Raw genomic sequence first — 22,365 nt, 5'->3', positions numbered from 1 at the left:
GCAGAGGAGGTTCATCAGGTTGATTCCAGACATGAGAGGGTTAGACTATGAGGAGAGATTGAGTTGCCTGAGACTGTACTCACTGGAATTCAGAAGATTGAGAGATCTTATAGAAGCATATAAAATTATGAAAGGGATTGATAAGACAGAGGCAAGGAAGTTGTTTCCACTGGTAGCTGAGATTAGAACTAGTGGACATAGCCTCAAGATTCAGGGAGTATATTTTGGACGCAGACGAGGAGGAACTGCTTTTCTCAAAGAGTGGTGAATCTGTGTGATCCTCTGCCCAATGAAGCAGTGGAGGCTTCCTCAGTGAATATATTTACGATAAGGTTGGATGGGTTTTTTCATAGTGGGGGGAATTAAGGGTTGTAGAGAAAAGGTGGGTAGGAGGAGATGAGTCCATGATCAGATCGCCATGATCTGATTGAATGGCGGAGCAGGCTCGACAGGACAGATGGACTACTCCTGCTCCTATTTCTCATGTTCATTAAGTTTATGTTCTTTATTGTCACATTTCTGTCAGCGTAAGCCACTCTGGTATTCTCTTCCGGTCTCCCTCATTAACAAGACATTTTCACCCAAAGAACTGCCACTCAATGGAAGCATTTTGTTGGTTATTTTTCTGCATCATCCTCCATAAGAGACTGTTGTGCTTGAAAATCCCAGGAGATCAGCATATTCTGAGATACTCAAACCACCCCATCTGGCACCAACAATCACTCCACAGTCAAAGTCACTTTGATCACATTTCCTCCCCTTTCTAATGATTGGTCTGAACAGTAACTGAACCTCTTGACCATGCCTGCATGCTTTGCTGTATTGAGTTGCTGCCACATGATAGACTGATTAGATATTTTCATTATTGAGCAGATTTACAGGTGTACCGAGCATGAGGCCACTGGATGTATTTGAGGCAGAGGCTGATAGGTTCAAGATAAGTAAGGATCTCTTGCAGGATGTTAGGGATAAATTTGTCCCAGTGAGGAAGATAAAGAATGGTAGGGTGAAGGAACCATGGGTGACAAGGGAGGTGGAAAATCTAGTCAGGTGGAAGAAGGCAGCATACATGAGGTTTAGGAAGCAAGGATCTGATGGGTCTATTGAGGAATATAGGGTAGCAAGAAAGGAGAAGAAGGGGCTGAGAAGAGCAAGAAGGGGCCATGAGAAGGCCTTGGTGAGTAGGGTAAAGGAAAACTCCTGGGCATTCTTCAATTATGTGAAGAACAAAAGGATGACAGGAGGGAAGGTCGGACCGATTAGAGATAAAAGTGGGAAGATGTGCCTGGAGGCTGTGGAAGTGAGCGAGGTCCTCAATGAATACTTCTCTTCGGTATTCACCACTGAGAGGGAACTTGATGACGGTGAGGACAATATGAGTGAGGTTGATGTTCTGGAGCATGTTCATATGAAGGGAGAGGAGGTGTTAGAGTTGATGAAATAGATTAGGAAGGACAAGTCCCCGGGGCCTGACGGAATATTCCCCAGGCTGCTCCACGAGGCGAGGGAAGAGATTGCTGAGCCTCTGGCTAGGATCTTTATATCCTCGTTGTCCACAGGAATGGTACCAGAGGATTGGAGGGAGGCGAATGTTGTCCTCTTGTTCAAAAAAGGTAGTAGGGATAGTCCTGGTAATTATAGAACAGTGAACCTTACATCTGTGGTGGGAATGCTGTTGGAAAAGATTGTTAGACATAAGATCTATGGGCATTTAGAGAATCATGGTCTGATCAGGGACAGCCAGTACGGCTTTGTGAAGAGAAGATTGTGTCTAACAAACCTGATAGAGTTCTTTGAGGAGGTGACCAGGTATATCGATGAGGGTAGTGCAGTGGATGTGATCTACATGGATTTTAGTAAGGCTTTTGACAAGGTTCCACATGGTAGGCTTATTCAGAAAGTCAGAAGGCATGGGATCCAGGGAACTTTGGCCAGGTGGATTCAGAATTGGCTTGCCTGCAGAAGGCAGAGGGTCGTGGTGGAGGGAGTACATTTGGATTGGAGGGTTGTGACTACTGGTGTCCCACAAGGATCTGTTCTGGGACCTCTACTTTTCATGATTTTTATTAACGACCTGGATGTGGAGGTAGAAGGCTGGGTTGGCAAGTTTGCAGATGACACAAAAGTTGGTGGTGTTGTAGATAGTGTAGAGGATTCTCGAAGATTGCAGAGAGACATTGATAGGATGCAGAAGTGGGCTGAGAAGTGGCAAATGGAGTTCAACCCGGAGAAGTGTGAGGTGGTACACTTTGGAAGGACAAACTCCAAGGCAGAGTACAAAGTAAATGGCAGGATACTTGGTAGTGTGGAGGAGCAGAGGGATCTGGGGGTACATGTCCACAGATCCCTGAAAGTTGCCTCACAGGTAGATGGGGTAGTTAAGAAAGCTTATGGGGTGTTAGCTTTCTTAAGTCAAGGGATAGAGTTTAAGAGACACAATGTAATGATGCAGCTCTATAAAACTCTATTTAGGCCACACTTGGAGTACTGAGTGCAGTTCTGGTCACCTCACTATAGGAAGGATGTGGAAACATTGGAAAGGGTACAGAGGAGATTTACCAGGATGCTGCCTGGTTTAGAGAGTATGGATTATGATCAGAGAGCAAGGGAGCTAGGGCTTTTCTCTTTGGAGAGAAGGAGGATGAGAGGAGACATGATAGAGGTGTACAAGATATTAAGAGGAATAGACAGAGTGGACAGCCAGTGCCTCTTCCCCAGGGCACCACTGCTCAGTACAAGAGGACATGGCTTTACGGTAAAGGGCGGGAAGTTCAAGGGGGATATTAGAGGAAGGTTTTTCACTCAGAGCGTGGTAGGTTCATGGAATGCACGGCCTGAGTCAGTGGTGGAGGTAGATACACTAGGGCCTGTAATGTGCTGTACTATTCTATGTGTCTGTGTTCTTTGCCCATTCTCCTAATTTGTTCTTCTGCAGACTCCCAGCTTCCTCAACACTACTCGCCCCTCAACCTATCTTTGTATCATTCTTAAACTTGGCCAGAAAACTATCAATTCTGCCACGCAAATCATTGGCCTATGCTGTGAAAAGAAGTGGTCCCAACGCCGGCCCCTGTGGAACACCACTAGTCCCTGGCAGCCAACCAGACAATGCTCTCCTTCAATCCCACTCTTCACCTTCTGCCAGTCAACCAATCTTCTGTCCATGTTAGTACCGTTCCTGTAATGAACTCCATCTGCCCTCTCTCGGAACAACTTTCCATGTGATCTGTATCCATGACAACCTTCCTTTCTCTCCACAACACCACCAACTTGTGTTAGTCACAAACCCACCAGTCATATCTCCAACATTCACAACTCAGGTTTAACACTTTACACATTAGGTACCCTGTAGTGAACCACAGGCCAATGTTCAAAGTAAACTTTAATATCATAGTGCATATATGTCACTATACACAACCCTGAGATTCACTTTCTTGTGGTCACACGCTCGGAATAACCATAACAGAATGAATGAAAATCCACCCACTGGGGCTGTCAGCCTGAGTGCAGAAGACAACACACTGTGCAAATACAAAATTAAGAATTAATAATAATAAATAAATAAGCAAAAATATCAAGAACATGAAATGAAGGGTCCTTGAAAATCTCATCGGTTGTAGGAACATTTCCATGATGGGACAAGGAAAATGATCACATTTGGTTCAACAACCTGATGGCTGAGGGGTAATAACTGTTCCTGAACCATGGGTGTGAGTCTTAAGGTTTCTGTTCCTAATTCCTGATGGCAGCACCGAGAGGAGAGCATGTCCTGGGTGATGGGGTGGTCCCTGATGAAGGATGCTGCTTTCCTGCGACAACATTTCATGTCAATGTGCACAACAGTTGGGGTTGCTGACCCATGGTGGACTGGGCCATATCCACTACTTTTTGTAGCATTTTCCATTCGAGGGCATTGGTGTTTCCATACCAGGCTGTGAAGCAGCTGGTCAATATACTCTCCACCGCTCATCTATAGAAGTTTGTCAAAGTTTTAGAGGTCATGCTGAATCTTGCTGCCATGCTTTCTTCATAATTGCATTTATTTGTTAACCCAGGACAGGTCATTTGAAATACTAACACCTCGGAATTTAAAGTTGCTGACCCTCTCCACCTCTGACCTTCCGATGAGGACTGGCTCATGACCCTCTGGTTTCCCTCCGACAAGGTCAGTAACACCGGACAACAAAGAATTGCTTCCTGAATACTTTTGGTGTACTTTATGGATTTTGGGCTGCTGATCAAGCAAAATCACCATGAAATCTCCCTATCACTCACCATTTTTCAAAAATCACCTATATTTGTTATTTCAATTCATTATTCAAATCAATTAAAATGTTGCCCGCAATGTAAAGTGAAAAGATCTCCATCGTGTCCAGGTATTCCTGGGCTTGCTTAGGCAGGGTGGATGCTACAAGGCAGGACAGGTTTTCGAAAGGGAATAAAGCATCACACACACACCATTCTATGCATTGTGTTTACATGATATTGGTTTGCAATCACATTGATGTTCATCTACTGTATTCATTATAATAAAGTATTTTCAGGAGTATTTGTGATTGCAGAATGTCTTGCCAATGTTGCAACAACTACGACTCTCTGTCACATTTCTGACGAGTATACACTAAGATCTCAAAGAAGGAAATTGACTCCTCTTATTGAGAAAGCCTTTACTGTTCTTTGGGTGGAAAATTGGCGATTCAGACAAAGCCTGGGCTCCTCACGTTGTTGCACAACATGCACTGTCCATCGTAAAGCTTGGCTCGGAGGTGCTCGGAAGTCAATTCTGCGCTGTCCTGATGATATGGCGGGAGCAGAAGGATCATGTGACAGACTGCTACATCCGTCTGACCAGCGTGTCTGGTGTCTCGGCTAAAAACAAGAAATCCATTGAGTGCCCCGATCTCCCTTCTTCAACCTGCAGTCACCCTCACACAAACACACAACCAAAACACACCCTCACACACAACCCATAACTTGTTGCCACAGATGGCTGTGTTGGTCAAGTCACTGGGTATATTTAAGGCAGAGATTGATGGATTGGTCAGGGATGAAGGGATATGGGAGAAGGCAGGAGTTTGGGGCGGAGAGGGAAAAATGGTTCAGCTATGTTGGAATGCTAGAGTAGACTTGATGGGCCAAATGTCCTAATTCTGTTCTTATATTTCATGGTCTATGTCAGCAAAGCCAAGAGCTGATTACAGACTATAGGAGGAAACCGGAGGTACATGAGCCAGTCCTCACTTGGGCAGAGGGAGTCAGTACGGTAAAAATTCCTTGGCATCATCACATCAGGGGATCTATTCTGGGACCGGCACGTAAGCGTCATCACAAAGGCTCAACCGCACCTCTACTTTCTTACTTGTGTAGATTCACATGTCAACAAAAACTGACAAAGTTCTAATGACGTGGAGTGGAGAACATTCCAGCTGGTTGCATCGCAGCCTGGTGTGGAAACTCCAATGCCCAAGGACGGAAAATGCTGAAGAAAGTGGTGGATACAGTCCAGTCCATCACAGGCATTCCCAGGAATGGGCACATTTACAAGGAACACTGCCACAAGGAAACAGCGTTCATCATCAAAGACCCTCGCGGTCCTGACAACACCCTCATCTCACTGATACAATCAGGCAGAAGGGTCAGAAGCCTTTGGTCCCACACCACCAGCTTCAGGAACAGGTATTACCTTTCAACTATCAGACTCCTGTACCGGCGTGGATAACTTCACCCTGAACTGATTCTACGACCTACAGGCTCACGTTCAAGGACTCTTTGCAACTCAAGATCTGAGTATTACTGTTTACCTTATTCATTTTCCTTTGAAAACTTTCATTCAACTCTTACATAGCTCCTCAGGTTAATAAACCCTTTCAGCGTTTGAGGGGCTTCCACACCTGACTCAGCCACTCCGTGTGCAGGAGCAGAAGGAGCCCAGGCCATGAGCAGCACTGGACGGGGGAAGGATCATCCATTTGGTGGGGGTGGCACGTCTGAGCTGGAGGAAGTGACCGGTTTCAAGGGAGCTAGAAGGAAGTACCTCAGGGCCAATGAGGGAGCACCTCTGAGCCAAAAAGGGAGTGGCTGTGGGCTGGGTACAGCAACAGGTAGGCAGCAGGGCCATGAATGGTGGAGACCTCATTTAGATCCCTCCAGATAAAATGTATGTTCTCCCCAAATTTTTATACCTATTTCAATCTATCCCAATTTTTATTCCTAAATCTTTTTTTGATTCCTTAGATTCTATTATTTTGTCATATCTGTGGCAGAATAAGCGCTCTAGAATTGGTAAGGTCCATCTCCAAAAATCTAAAAAGGAGGGCGGCATGGCTTTACCTAGCTTTCGTTTATATTATTGGGCGGCCAATATACGTTGTGCTACCTTCTGGTCTTTCTTCCATGGCCAACCTGAGTGCCCTAACTGGGTGGCGATGGAGCTGAGCTCCACCAAAGAATTATCTATCTCTGCACTCCCTAGTAGTCTGCCCAGATCAATAGCTAATCCTCTTGTTAGCACACTTTGCGTATATGGGCTCAGATCAGGAAATCCTATGGTTTCCAGGGGTTTTCCGTTTCCAGCCCTATTGCTCATAATCACCTATTTCTACCTACTACATACGATTCAGCATTCCAGGTTTGGTATAGGAAGGGCATTAGACATTTTGAAGATCTTTTCATTGATAATCGCTTCGCTTCTTTTCAGCAGCTCTCTGTTAAGTTCAATCTGCCCAATGCTCATTTTTTCAGATATATCCAAATCCGACACTTTATTGCTCCTTTAATTCCTAACTTCCCTGAAATGCCTGCGAAAAATACTATGGACCTATTTCTTTCCATGAATCCACTAGGTAAAGGCTTAATATCAATCATCCGAGATAAACTAGCGGCCTTACGACGGACCCCCATGGATAAAATCAAAATGGCCTGGGAGCAGGATTTAAATATCTCTTTATCTGAGGAGAGCTGGGATTCAGTTCTCAAATCGGTTAACTCAACCTCTCTTTGTGCTCGCCACTGCCTTTTACAGCTTAAGATTGTTCATAGAGCCCATATGTCTAAATCTAAACAATCTCGATTCTACCCTGACATTAGTCCGCTCTGTGATAAATGCAAGAGGGGTGAGGCCTCTTTTATTCATATGTACTGGTTCTGTCCTAGCTTGGAGAAATTTTGGAAAGATGTCTTCACTATGTTATCATATATTCTGAATCAACACCTAGAACCAAACCCCTTAATTGCTTTGTTCGGTTTCTGGGGCGAGACAGATTTATGTCTGGGTCCGACCAAATGCCGAATATTATCCTTTGCCTCTCTCCTGGCTAGACGCTTGATCCTCCTCAGATGGAGAGATGCTGCCCCGCCCACTCATGCTCAATGGCTTAACGACATCGTGGCCTGTTTGGACCTCGAAAAAATTCATTATTCAGTTCTCAATTCGGATCTAAAGTTCCATAAGGTCTGGGGACCTTTTATCGAGTACTTTCATAACCTTCCTCTTGACTAGGTTTTTTTTTTCTCTTCGGTCCCTTGCTTTCAGCTCCTTTTTTCTTCTGGTAGAAGGCATTATTATCCTCTGTTGCTGAGTGTATTCACAGTCTGGGAGCTTGGCTGTCCTCTCTATATTGTGTTGTGGTTGGCCTGGAGTTGCTGTTGTTTTTTCTTGTGTTGTGGGGCTTGGGGAGGACACTAAGCTTACTTGTCTTTAATTTAGGTGCTTTTTTTTTGCTAAATTCTCTTCCTTTGTAACATATTGTTATTGTATGCAGGGCCAATGAGGGAGCATCGGGGGAGGGAGCACCTCTGAGCCAAAGAGTGGGTGACTGTGGGCTGGGTACAGCAACAGGTAGGCAGCAGGGCCACGAATGGTGGAGACCTCATTTAGATCCCTCCAGACCATTACTTCACATAAGCCATTGGGTGGGTGAGATACACGGTGGGGACAAGCTGTGGCCAAGAGGATTGACATGGCAAGGCAGATGTTGTCTATGGGGTCTTTGAAAAGATGTCATGTTGTAGCTAGTCTGGAAGGTGAGAACACGTAGGATCGAGGGTGAGATAAGGAAATGGACACAATATTGGCCTTGGTAGTTAAGAGTTGCGATGGGAATGGAGTTCCTCTAAAGTGGGGGCCTGTGACCAATGGTGTACCGAAGGGATTGTGCAGTGTCCCTCTTCAAATAAGTTTACCCGATCAACAAAGTTGGTGAGGTAGTGCACAGTGAAGAGGGTTATCTCGGAATACACGGAATTCCAGATGACCTGGGGAACAGGGCCAAGGAATGGCAGCTGGAGTTAAACTCGAAAACTTTGCATCTAGTGATCATTATGTCATTAGCTTGGACTGACACCTTGCCCTATTGTCCAGCTTATGATTTATTGTAAAGCCTGCACTATTTTTGTGCTCTTTACGCAGTCATGTGTACGTCTGCAGTCTAGTGTAGCTTTCTCTGTTTTTTTTATTACGTACTTCAGTCTAGTTTTTTGTACTGTGTCATGTAAACCATGGTCCTGAAAAACGTTGTCTCATTTTTACTATGCACTGTACCAGCAGTAATGGTCGAAATGACAATAAAAGTTGACTTGACTTGAATTTCAAGGCAATGCAAGAGAACACTTAAAGAAACAAGGAAGGCTAAAAGAAGGCATTAAGTTGCTCCAACAGACCAAGTAGCAGGAGAATCCTAAGGGCTTCTACAGACACAGTATGTTAAGAGCAAAAGGATTGCAAAGGACAAAATTGGTCCACTGCAAGATCACAATGGTAATCTAGGCTTGAAGCCAAAAGAAACGGGGAGATCTTAAATTGATTTTACGCATCTGTATCAACTTGGGAGATGGACACAGAGTCAAAAGAAGTGAGGCCAAGCAGCAGTGAGGACCTGGAGCCTGTACAGATTACAGAGGAGGTGCTCACTCCTCACAAGGTATTTCCTCGGACCCTGTGGAATGCAAGTGCTGAAACTGCAGGGGTCCTAGTTAAATCATCCTTCATGACAGGTGAGGTACGAGATGAGTGAAGAATAGCTGATGCTGTTCTGCTGCTTACGAAAGGCTCTAGGAATGAACCAGGAAATTATAGGCCGCTGAGTCTGACATCAGTAGTGAGAAAGTTATCGGACGGTATTCTTAAATATGAGTATTTAATAGACGGGATTGATTAGGGATAGTCAGGATGGCTTTGTGTGTGGTAGGTCGTGTCTAACCAATCTTATAGAGTTTTTCGAGGAAGTTACCAGGAAAGTTGATAAAGGCAAGGGAGTGGATGTTATCTATGTGGATTTCAGCAAGGCCTTTGACAAAGTCCCACATGGGACATTGGTCAATACGATCAAGGCAGTGGATGTTATCTACGTGGACTTCAGCAAGGCCTTTGACAAAGTCCCACATGGGACATTGGTCAATACGATCAAGGCAGTGGATGTTATCTACGTGGACTTCAGCAAGGCCTTTGACAAAGTCCCACATGGGAAATTGGTCAATACGGTCAAGGCAGTGCATGTTATCTACGTGGACTTCAGTAAGGCCTTTGACAAAGTCCCGCATGGGACATTGGTCAAGACGATTCCATTACTTGACATTGAAGATGAGGTAGTAAATTGGATTATGGAAGAAGCCAGAGATCGGTAACAGATAGTTTCCTCTGTGACTAGTGGACTGCTGTAGGGGTCGGTGATGTGTCTGTTGTTGTTTGTCATCTGTATCAACATTCTGGATGATAATGTGGTAAACTGGATCAGTAAATTTGCAGATGATGCCAAGATTTGTGTTGTAGTGGACAGTGAGGAAGATGATCATAGCCTACAGTGGGATCCATACCAGCTGGAAAAATGGGATGAAAAATGGCAGATGGAATTTCATGCAGACAAGTACGAGGTGTTGAATTTCAGTAGGACCAACCAGGGTACGTCTTACATTGAATGGTCGGGCACTGAGGAGTGTGGTGGAACAAAGGGGCCTGGGAATGCACAACCATAATTCATTGAAAATGTGTGTTGCAGGTAGCTAGGGTCTTAAAGAAAGTATTTGGCATATTGGCCTTCATCGATCAAAATAGTGAGCACAGGAGATGGGTTGCTATGTTCAAGTTGTATGATGTTGGTGAGGCCTAATTTGGAGAACTGGGTGCAGTTTTGGTCACCTACCTACAGGAAAGATGCAAATAAGATTGAAAGTTTGCAGAGAAAATTTACAGGATGTTGCCAGGACTGGAGACATGAGGAACAAGAAAAGATTGAGTCGGTTATAACTTTATTCCCTGGAACATAGAAGACTGAGGGGAGATTTGATAGAGGTATACAACATTATGAAGGGTATAGATAGGGTAAATACAAGCAGACTTTTTCCACTGAGATTGGGTGACACGACAACTGGAGGTCATGGGTTAAGGGTGAAAGTGAAATGTTTAAGGGGATCATGAGGGGAAACCACTTCACCGAGGTGGGGGGGGGGGAAAGAGTGTGGAACAAGCTGCTGGCAAAAGTGGTGGATGTGATTTTGATTTCTATGTTAAAGGGCCTGTTTCTATGCTTTAGCTTTCTATGATTCCATGATGCTAAGTGTGAGGTGTTGATTTTGGGAAGATATCCCAGGGCAGGGTGCAGACAAAAATGTCAGGGAAATGGAATTGGTAGATCCGACAGACTTATACATAACACACAACAAAATAAACACTGACATTTGAACAAGTTCAGAATCAGATCAGGTTCATTATCACTGAGATACACATGACAGTTTTTTCTGTTGAAGCACCAACGCAGTGGAATACATAAAAAAGTAGAATAAGAAATGTGTAAAAAGTAGATTATGCAGAAAGGGAGATGATAGTGAGCTGGTGTTCATGGGTTCACGGACCATTCAGACATCTGATGAACATTAGGAAGCTGTTCTAAAACTGGTCTTTAATTTGTAGAGAAATAAACCACAGTAACAGGGTCTTCCAACCCGATGAACCTGTTCTGCTAAATCACACCCATCTGACCAATTAACCCATTCATCTGGGTGTCTTTGGAAGCTGGGAGTAAACCAGAAACCTGAGCACCCTTCGGATCCCGTGCGGTGACGGGAAGAACATACATCTCTTTACAGATGGTGGTGGGAATCGAACCAGTGTCCCTGGCTCTGTAATAGTGACCTGCTACCCGTTATGCTACTGTTCTGTCCATGATGAGTGTCCGTCCTCAGGCTCTGCTACCTCCTCCCTCACAGCAGTAATGAGGAGAGGGGGTGGTGAGCAAGGCGACTTAGACCAAAAGACAGAGGAACAAATTAGGCCATTCGGTTCTTCAAATCAACTCCACCGTTTGATCATGACTGATCCATTTCCCTCTCGACTCCATTCGCTTGCCTTCCTCCCGTAATCTTTCACGCCCTGACTTATCAAGAACCTATGAATCTCTGCCTTAAATACACCCAGTGACCTGGCCTCCACAGACCCCTGTGGCAATGAATTCCACAGATTCACCACCTTCTGGCTGAAGAAATTCCTCCCGATCTCTGTTATAAATGGACAACCCTGAGGTTGTGCCCTCTCGTCCTAGGCTCCCTCACTATAGGAAACATCCTCTCCACACCCACTCCATCTTGGCCTTCCAACATTCAATAGGATTCAGTGAGATCCTCCCCCACTTTCTATTTCCCTAAATTCCAGCAAGTGCAGGCTCAGAGCCAAACTTTCCTCATTTGAGAAGCCTTACATTGCTGGGATCAATTTCCTGAACCCCCTTTGAACCCTCCCAATATCAGCACATCCTTTCTTAGATAAGGAGCACAAAACTGCTCACAATAATCCGAATCAGGCCTCACCAGAGCCTTACAAAGCCTCAGCATTACATCCCTGCTTTACTAGTCTAGTCCTCTCGAAATGAATGCTAAAATTGCATTTGCCTTCCTTCCCACCGATTCCATCTGCAAGTTAACCTTGGGAATCCTGCACAAGGACTAGCATGTCCTTTTGCACCTCATGATTTTTACATATTCTCTCCATTTGGAAAATTGTCATTTCTTTGCCTATTCTCAGAATCAATCCAAGTCCTTCTGCACCCTCTCTCCTTCCACAATTCTACCTGCCCCTCCATCTATCTCTGTATCATCCACAATCTTGGCCACAAAGCCAGAGATCCTGTCAGCCAAATCACTGATATACAATGTACAGAGAAGTAGTCCCAAAACTGACCCCTGAGGAACGGCAGCCAATCAGAAAAGGACCTCTTAGTTCCCACTCTTTGCCCCCTTCCAATAGCCAAAGCTCTATCCATGCTCGTATTTCTCCTGAAATGCCATGCACTCTTGCTAAACTCGCTTACCTTCATACTTCAACTTTTCCTTCCTTGTGGCTGTTGTCGTTGCCCTCTGTTGTTTTTTCGAACGTTTTCCCGTCCCACTTGGTGGTAAGTTTCACCTCACTAGGACCTTCAAGGAGACACATTTGCAAATTGATAGTCGACAGTGATTGGGTAATCAGGTAATGAACAGCAGCTACTAGAAAGAAGTTGGGGTCAAGCAGTCTGGAGACTTTGGAGTTGGGAGTGAGAGGCTCTGGCGTGAAGAGGGTGAGTAAGTGACCCAGGTGTGGGGAGGGGGAGCAGGTAAGACCTTCCTTAAGGTGTTTTATTTTGCTGTTGACCTTTGACATTCTTTCAGTGCAGACAGGAAGGTAGTGTTGGATTAGAGTAACATTGTTCTTGTTCTTCCAGTTTGCTAATAATGCTTATATAATCACCTGTATGAGTAATTGTTCATTGAATTTTCAGTAACAGTAGTACAGGTGATTCTGTACTTTTCCAGAAGCTCCTTTGCAGTGTGTGTCATACAATTGAACCTGACCAGTTGATAGGTTATTCTGTATCACTGGAAACTCTGTTTTTATCCGAATGTTTCTCCACTTTGTAATAAATGCAACTCTGCTGATGCCTCTTTAATTCATGTTTTGGTTTTGCCCTAAAATTGAAAAGTTTTGGCGGGAAGTATTCCATACCTTCTCACAACTTTTTAGGGTCCAATTTGACCCAAATCCCCTTACCATCTTGTTTGCTATTATTGCAAATGAAGATACAACTTTAAATACTCCTAACTTACAGGTTTTAGTTTTTACCTCTCTTTTAGCAAGGAGAGCAATCTTACTTAAATGGAAGGAGTCTACCCCTCCTACACATCTTCAATGGCTACGTGATATTATGTTTTATTTAAACTTAGAGAAGATCCGCTGCTCAGTCTTAAATTTGAAACAATCTTTTTATGATTATCTGGGGACCTTTCCTAAATTACTTTTCCAATTTATAAAGCATAACAGAGCACAGACTTTTATGTATATTTCTATCTTCTTAAGCGAATATGTTTTTTTTTCTAATTATCCATTATCATCCATCAGCTTTTTTCTTTGGTAGTTGGTAGGGGGTTGAATTTTTTTATATAAAAAATTTCTTTTATGATGTATGACCTACCTTTAAATTTTTGATTACTGAGTGGTATACCTTTATGTATAACATTTTGATCAATTTTATTACAATATATGAATGTACACAATTTATGTCGATATGTATCTATGTGTTGCACTCTGTAAATCTTGTTTTTTCTTCGGAATAAAAATATTGTGAAAAGAAAAGGACCAGCAGGAGAAAACTGTGAGCTCCAACTTGTGCCCACTTGACTGTTTCATTAAAATTGGCCCTTTTCTTTTTGTTTTACTTTACTAATCCTTTAGTCAGATGGAGAATTAAAGAGTTAAATCATTTAATTGTACTTGCTGTTATTTCGTGGTACTGATTTGTAACGGGGGAACAGATCACACAGCATCCACACAAACAAGAGGTTTTCCACCTCAGGTTTCTCTAGACCAACACTGCCAGCCGATCTTTCAGCACTCTGAAGATTAAAATAAATGATGCCCACAAAGCAGGAGAATGCTATAAGATAGCAAAGCGTTTTCAGGTAGCCGTTTCCTTAGTTCGTGATGTAATTAAGAAATGGCAGTTAACAGGAATGGTGGAGGTCAAGTTGAGGTCTGGAAGACCAAGAAAACCTTCCAAGCAAAACTGCATGGAGGATTGCTAGAAAGGCAACTCAAAACCCCTGTTTGACCGCAAAAAGACCTTCAGGAAGATTTAGCAGACTCTGGAGTGGTGGTGCACTGTTCTACTGGGCTGTGACACCTGCACAAATATGACCTTCATGGAAGAATCAGCAGAAGAAAACCTTTCCTGCATCCTCACCACAAAATTCAGTGTCAGAAGTTTGCAAAGGAACATCTAAACAAACCTGATGCATTCTAGAAACAAGTCCTGTGGACTGATGAAGTTAAAATAGAAATTTTTGACCACAATGAGCAAAGGTATGTTTGGGGGGAGAAAAGTGTAGAATTTCATGAAAAGAACACCTCTCCAACTGCCCCCTCCTCTTCCCCCCCCCCCCCCCCCCCGGGCTTGTGTTGCAGCCAGTGAACAGTGAACGGGGAACATTTCACTGGTAGAGGGAAGAATGAATTCAATTAAATACTAGCAAATTCTGGCTACAGAAAGTGTTTACGATCTGTGATACTTGCCAAAGGGGGTGTTACTAAGTACTGACCATACAGGATGCCCAAACTTTCCTTCGGGCCCTTTTCTTTTTTTTGTTGTTTTGAAACTGTGAAAGATGGAAATAAAAAAGTAATCTTGCTTAAAATATTAAGGAAATGTGTCATCTTTAACTTCATGCCTTTTGGAAATCAGGTCATCTTTTACTCACTTAGCTATTCACAGTAACAGAAATTTTGACCGGGGTGCCCAAACTTTTGCATGCCACTGTATAGGGATTTCACCAGGACATTTGAGAAGGTTCCCCATGCAAGGCTCATTCAGAAAGTAAGGAGGCATGGGATACAAAGAGACCTTGCTTTGTGGATGCAGAATTGGCTTGCCCACAGAAGGCAAAGTTTGGTTATAGATAGCTCGTACTCCTGCGTGGAGTTCGGTGACCAGCGGTGTGCTTCAGGGATCTGTTCTGGGACCCCTGCTTCTTGTGAATTTTATAAGTGACCTGGATGAGGAAGTGGAGGGATGGGTTAGTACATTTGCTGATGGCACAAAAGTTGGGGGTGTTGTAGACAGTGTGGAGGGCTGAATGATGGGAGCTGTGAGAAGATTGCATGGCCCAAAAGTGGGGATCTTTGATGATGGTTGTTGCCTTCTCAAGGCAGCTCCTCCTGTAGATACTCCCAATGATGGAACGGGAATGTGTGTGTGAGTGGGAGAGACGTACAAATCCTATGTCCAGGGAGCGGTAGCGGATCTTGTGTCAGATCTGGAAGAAGGGACCGAGTGTAGTGTATCTAGGTTTGCTGATGATGCTAAATTGAGTGTAAAAGCAAATTGTGCCAAAGATACATAGAGTCCGCAGACGGATATAGATAGGTTAAGTGAGTGGGCAAGGGTCTCACTGACGGAATACAATGTTGGTAAATGTGTAAATGCTTGGGAAGGAAAAATGGAAGAGCAGATTATTAGTTAAATGAGGAAAAATTACAGCATGGTACTGTGCACAGGGACCAGGGAGTGATTGTGCAGGAATCACAAAAGGTTGGTTTGCAGGTGCAGCAGGCTATCAAGAAGGCAAATGGGATGTTGGCCTTCATTGCTAGAGAGATTGGATTTAAGAGCAACGAGGCTATGCTGCAACTGTACAGGGTACTGGTGAGGCCGCACCTGGAGAACTGCATGCAGTTCTGGTCTCCCAACTTGAGGAAGGATGGACTGGCTTTGGAGGTGGTGCTCACCAGGCTGATTCTAGAGATGAGGGGATTGGACTATGAGGACAGATTGAGTCGCTTGGGAATGTACTGACTGGAATTCAGAAGAAGCAGAAGACATAAAACAATCATCCATGAATAAATCATGAAAACATGTTATTCCTTTTGGTTTCCTTAAAACAAAAGCTTGGTCAATTGTAGACGGTTGGAAAAAAAAGTTACAATAGCAATTGACAGGATAAATTTATTCAATCCAAAATATTTACGAAATTGAAACCATATTTGTATTGTATGTTGCATTAATCATTTGTTTATTCAATTTAGTAACTGCAAAGGGAAGCACAGCTCCTAGACTAGAAGCCAATGAAAACCCCTGAAGAGAATCCCACTCAAGGTTCAACCATCTTAGGGATTGAGTTTCATCCAGCACGTGTCCAAAACATTATATATCGAATATAAATTGCCCAATAATAAAATCTAAGATTTGGCAAAGCCAAACTGCCTTCCTTTTTTGATTTCTGTAAATATTTCTTTCTTAAACTGGGATTTCTATACTGCAATATATATGAAGAAATTTTAGAATCAATAATATCAAAAAAAGATTTGGGAATAAAAATTGATACCTCCTGAAATAGTTACAGAAATGTAGGTAAAATAAACATCTTAATCGCATTAATTCTACCAATCAAAGATAAGGACATTGGGGACTATTTAGTAAACAGTTGTTTAACATGATCAATTAAAAGGTAAAAAAAAAATTAACTTTTAGTAGATCCTTATACTTAGCAATTTTAACCCCCAAGTAAAATAATCAGTAACCAATCTAAATGGTGATTGTCTGTAAATTGGAATTTGCATACTTAATGGGAAAAGCACACTCTTATCAAGACTCAATTTGTAACCAGAAAAGCTACTAAACTGGGCAAGTAGTGTTAGAAATCCATTCCTGCAGTTATGAGTTAGAAATATATAACAGGTCATCTACATATAGTGATATTTTATGCGTCCTATTCCCCTGCATAATGCCAAATATCAGGTAAATCATGAATAACAATTGCCAAGGGCTCCAAGGATATCAAATAGTAAAGGGCTAAAAGGACAGCCCTGTCTGGTACCTTGAAAAAGCCCAAAAGAAAGGGGATCTCTGATTATTGGTTAATACAGCAGCCAAGGGTATAACAGTCGAATCCAAGATGAACTAAAATTAAATTTCTCGAGTATATTAAATAATCCCATTCATGTCTATCAAACGCCTCAGCGTCAAGCAAAATAACACATTTTGAAGTATTAGATGACGTAGTGTACACAATGTTCATCAACCTCCTAATGTTAAAATGTGAGTAACGATTTTTAATAAATCCTGTCTGATCCTCAGAAATAATTTGAGGCAATACCTTCTCTAATCTAATTGCTAATATTTTGGAAAAGATCTTAGAATCCACATTCAACAAAGATATGGGCTGGTATGACGCACATTCAGTGAGGTCTTTAGGAATTAAAGAAATAGATGCTTCATAAAAGGATTGTGGTAATTTACCTACTAATAAAGCATCTTTAAACATTCTGCATAACCAGGGAGAGAGTAAATCTCAAGAAGTTTTTTTTTAAATTTCAGCTGTATATCAATCTGGGCCAGGTGCTTTACTAGAATTTATTGAAAAAATTGCCTTCTTCAGTAATGGGTGCATCTAATGCAAAACATTCATGAACTGGTAATTTCAGAATATTTAATTTCCTTAAAAAAATCATGCATTATATTAGGATCAACCAGAAATTCTGATTGGTATAAATTAGTATAAAATTCTTGAAAAGATTTATTAATTTCATCATGGTTAACCGACAAAGTACTGTCCCGTCTACGAACTTTATTAATCTATTAATCTGTCGTTCCGCCAAAGTAGCTTTCAATTGATTAGCCAATAATTTATTTGATTTATCACCACGTATATAAAATTGACTCCTAGATTTAAGTAATTGGTTTTCAATCAGCGATGTTAATAACAAGCTATGTTGTATCTGAAGTTCAACTCTCTCTGTAAAGCTCCAAATTGGGAGCAATAGAATATTATTTATCAACTGCTTTAATCTTATCAACCAATGTATGTATCTCACTATTAATTCATTTTTTACAATCCTGCAGAATATGAAATAATTTGTCCATGGATAAATGCTTTGGAGGTATCCCATAATATCCCACCGGAAATTTCTTCCGTTGAATTAGATGAAAGGAAAAATTCAATCTGTTCTTTAATGAAATTAACAAAATTTGAATCTTGAAGCAAGATAGAATTGAACCACCATTGTCTAGTACTAAAAGTCACATCATTAAATTTAATTGATAATTTCAAAGGGCATGATTGGAAATGGCGATTGCATCATACTCACAGGTAGTAACAGATGAAACTAAATGAGAATCAATAAAGAAATAATCAATTCCAGAGTAATTATGACAAATGTGAGAAAAGAAAGAACTCTTTTTCATTAGGATGTAAAAACCCTCCAAATTTCTAAAATTCCTGAGTCAACTAAAAAGGAATTAATAAAGGTAGCAGATTTGTTTGGAAGTACCTGATTGGGTGCAGACATAACCAACATAGGATTCAAACAGCAATTAAAATCTCGGCCCATTATTAACCTATATTCATTTAATTTAGGAAGAGATATAAATAGCTGCTTAAAGAATTCAGGGTAGTCTGTATTTGCTGCATAAACATTAACCAAAACTACTTTTTGGTTATAGAGTAAACCAGTCATTAACCATAAGGATCTGAGATTATGTCATGACGAACAAGTGAGATTGAAGGGTCTATAAAAATGGAAACACCTTTCACTTTGGTTGATGAGTTTGAGTGAAACTGTTGCCCTATCCAAAACCTAAAATAAAAGCTAATTATCCTCCTTCCTCATGAGTCTGCTGCGCAAAAATAATCTGAGCATTCAAACTATGAAAAATTTTGAAAAACTTCTTTCGTTTAATTGGATGATTCAAACCATTCGTGTTCCATGAAACAAAGTTAATAATATTATCCATTTTCCTTAAATAAGCCATATATTATGTAAAGGGTTAACCAAGTTGCATAGGAAACTCATGAACAAGGAAGAGGAAAAAAGTTTAAACAGGAACCGAAAGTTACAACAATACAGATAGTTTTGTAATTTCAAGGCAGCCCAAAAGAAAACAAAATACTCTGCAGATGCTGGAGTCAAAACAACACATACAACACATTGGAGGAACTCAGCAGGTCAGGCAGCATCCGTGGAAACGAAGTCAATGTTTCGGGCCGAGACCCTCATCAGGACTGAAGATGGAGGGGGCAGGGGCCCTATAACGAAGGTGGGGGGTGGGGGGAAGAGAAGGAGAAGGCTGGTAGGTGCCAGGTGAAAAACCAATCAGAGGAAAGATCAAGGGATGGGGGGGGGGAAGCAGGGAGGGGATAGGCAGGAAAGATGAAGAAGGAATGTAAGGGGACAGTGCTGTGTAGTAGAAGAAGGCAGAATCATGAGAGAGTTGATAGGCAGTAGGAGGAGGAGGACGAGTGAAACTGGGATGGGGGAAGGGAGAGGGAGGGAATTACCAGAGGTTGGAGAATTTGATGTTCATGCCAAGGGGCTGAAGACTGCCCAGACGGTATATGAGGTGTTGTTCCTCCAATCCAAGTCTGGCCTCATCGTGGCAGTAGAGGAGGCCATGTATGGACATAACCAAATGGGAATGTGAAGCAGAGTTGAAGTGGGTGGCAACCGGGAGATCCTGTCTGTTGTGGCGGATGGAGCGGAGGTGTTTGGCGAAGCGGTCCCCCAATCTGCGTCGGGTCTCGCCGATGTAGAGGAGGCTGCACCAGGAGCACCGGATGCAACAGATGACCCCAACAGACTCACAAGTGAAGTGTTGCCACACCTGGACGGCTTGTTTGGGGCATTGAATGGTGGTAAGGGAGGAGGTGTAGGGACAGGTGTAGTACTTACACTTGCAGGGTTAAGTGCCAGGTGGGAGATCTGTGGGGAGGGACGTGTGGACCAGGCAGTCATGGAGGGAACGATCCCTGCAAAAAGCTGATAGGGGTAGAGAGGGAAAGATGTGCTTGGTGGTGGGGTCCTGTTGAAGGTGGCGGAAGTTGCGGAGGATAATATGTTGGATCCAGAGGCTGGTGGGGTAGTAGGTGAGGACAAGGGGGACAGTCCCTGTTGTGGTGACGGGAGGACGGGGTGAGGGCCAAAGTGTGGGAAATGGAGGAGATGCAGGTGAGGGCATCATTCATGATGGCAGAAGGGAAACCACAACCTTTAAAGAATTTAGACATTTGAGATGTCCTGGAATGGAAAGCCTCACCTGGGAGCAGAGAGACAATAGACAATAGGTGCAGAAGTAGACCATTCGGCCCTTCGAGCCTGCACCACCATTTTGAGATCATGGCTGATCAATTCCTATCAATACCCGGTTCCTGCCTTGTCCCCATATCCCTTGATTCCCCTATCCATAAGATACCTATCTAGCTCCTTCTTGAAAGCATCCAGAGAATTAGCCTCCACTACCTTCCGAGGCAGTGCATTCCAGACCCCCACAACTGTCTGGGAGAAGAAATTTCTCCTTAACTCTGTCCTAAATGACCTACCCCTTATTCTCAAACCATGCCCTCTGGTACTGGACTCTCCCAGCATCTGGAACATATTTCCTGCCTCTATCTTGTCCAATCCCTTAATAATCTTATATGTTTCAATCAGATCCCCTCTCAATCTCCTTAATTCCAGCATGTACAAGCCCAGTCTCTCTAACCTCTCTGCGTAAGACAGTCCAGACATCCCAGGAATTAACCTCGTGAATCTACGCTGCACTTCCTCTACAGCCAGGATGTCCTTCCTTAACCCTGGAGACCAAAACCGTACACAATACTCCAGGTGTGGTCTCACCAGGGCTCTGTACAAATGCAAGAGGATTTCCTTGCTCTTGTACTCAATTCCCTTTGTAATAAAGGCCAACATTCCATTAGCCTTCTTCACTGCCTGCTGCATTTGCTCATTCACCTTCAGTGACTGATGAACAAGGACTCCTAGATCTCTTTGTATTTCTCCCTTACCCAACTCTACACCGTTCAGATAATAATCTGCCTTCCTGTTCTTACTCCCAAAGTGGATAACCTCACACTTATTCACATTAAACGCCATCTGCCAAGTATCTGCCCACTCACCCAGCCTATCCAAGTCACCCTGAATTCTTCTAACATCCTCATCACATGTCACACTGCCACCCAGCTTAGTATCATCAGCAAATTTGCTGATGTTATTTTCTATGCCTTCATCCAAATCATTAACGTAAATGGTAAACAGCTGTGGTCCCAATACTGAGCCCTGTGGCACCCCACTAGTCACCACCTGCCATTCCAAGAAACACCCATTCACCGCTACCCTTTGCTTTCTATCTGCCAACCAGTTTCCTATCCATGTCAATGCCTTCCCCCCGATGCCCTGAGCTTTGATTTTACCCATCAGTCTTCTATGTGGGACCTTATCAAATGCCTTCTGAAAATCGAGGTACACTACATCCACTGGATCTCCCCTGTCTAACTTCCTGGTTACATTTTCGAAAAACTCCAACAGATTAGTCAAGCATGATTTATCCTCGGTAAATCCATCTTGGCTCAGCCCAATCCTATCACTGCTATCTAGATATGCCACTATTTCATCTTTAATAATGGACTCTAGCATCTTTCCCACCACCGATGTCAGGCTGACAGGTCGATAGTTCTCTGTTTTCTCCCTCCCTCCTTTCGTAAAAAGTGGGATAACATTAGCCATTCTCCAATCCTCAGGAACTGATCCTGAATCCAAGGAACATTGGAAAATGATTACCAATGCATCCACAATTTCCAGGGCCACCTCCTTTAGTACCCTAGGGTGCAGACCATCTGGTCCTGGGGATTTGTCAGCCTTCAGTCCCATCAGTCTTCCTTCCGAATGTCAATCTGTTTCATTTCCTCTGTCCTTGGCCCATCCATACATCTGGGAGATTGCTTGTGTCTTCCTTAGTGAAAACAGATCTAAAGTACTCATTAAATTCTTCTGCCATTTCTCCATTTCCCATAACAATTTCACCCAATTCATTCTTCAAGGGCCCAACATTGTTCTTAACTATCTTTTTTCTCTTCACATACTAAAAAGCTTTTGCTATCTTCCTTTATATTCCTGGCTAGCTTGCGTTCGTACCTCATTTTTTCTCCCCGTATTGTCTTTTTAGTTAAGTTCTGTTGTTCCTTAAAAACTTCCCAATCATCTGTCCTCTCACTCACCTTATATTTCCTTTTATTTTAATGCTATGCAATCTCTGACTTCCTTTGTCAACTACTGTGGCCCCTTTCCCCCCTTTGAATCCTTCTACAAACAAGTAGAATTGAGTTAAACCGCGGAGAGGCTAAATTCACGGCACACTCGTTCCCGTTCCCTGGGCTCGGGACACGGTAACGCTGAACATACCCGCTCCTCCTCCAGTGAACAGCATCGTCTCACTGCCCCGTGGTAGCCGGCAGAGTGGGGAAGATTTCAATCCAAATCCCACTGGTCGGAGGGAAAGGTACGAGGGAGGAGTGAGCTGGAAAGTCGGGAGAAGAACAGTTGCAAGAAGCAGAACCAGTTCTCATCCGCTTCCGAACCCGGAA

At 43.0% G+C, this 22,365-nt stretch overlaps 1 protein-coding gene and 1 long non-coding RNA gene across 2 annotated transcripts in view; one reads left to right on the top strand and one right to left on the bottom strand.

Moving 5' to 3' along the window:
• The window catches only part of LOC132385361 (heat shock 70 kDa protein), a 37,233-nt gene extending 33,149 nt beyond the window's left edge, over positions 1-4,084 (top strand). Inside the window, exon 5 of the mRNA XM_059957399.1 lies at positions 4,056-4,084. Coding sequence (XP_059813382.1) covers positions 4,056-4,069 — 14 coding nt within the window. The 3' untranslated portion in view covers positions 4,070-4,084. The remainder of the gene's footprint in view (positions 1-4,055) is intronic.
• Positions 4,085-4,878: 794 nt separating this feature from the next.
• Positions 4,879-22,351, bottom strand: LOC132385352 (uncharacterized). The gene is made up of 3 exons (XR_009509162.1): positions 22,184-22,351; positions 12,297-12,402; positions 4,879-5,550 (listed from the first exon to the last, which is right to left on the bottom strand). It is a non-coding gene; the product is annotated as an uncharacterized LOC132385352 (long non-coding RNA).
• Between the last annotated feature and the right edge of the window lie 14 nt (positions 22,352-22,365).

Source organism: Hypanus sabinus (genome assembly GCF_030144855.1).
Source record: "Hypanus sabinus isolate sHypSab1 chromosome 1 unlocalized genomic scaffold, sHypSab1.hap1 SUPER_1_unloc_1, whole genome shotgun sequence".
Lineage (NCBI taxonomy): Eukaryota > Metazoa > Chordata > Chondrichthyes > Myliobatiformes > Dasyatidae > Hypanus > Hypanus sabinus.
Note: the sequence above shows the minus strand (reverse complement) of the source record. Positions and strands in the feature narration are given on the sequence as shown.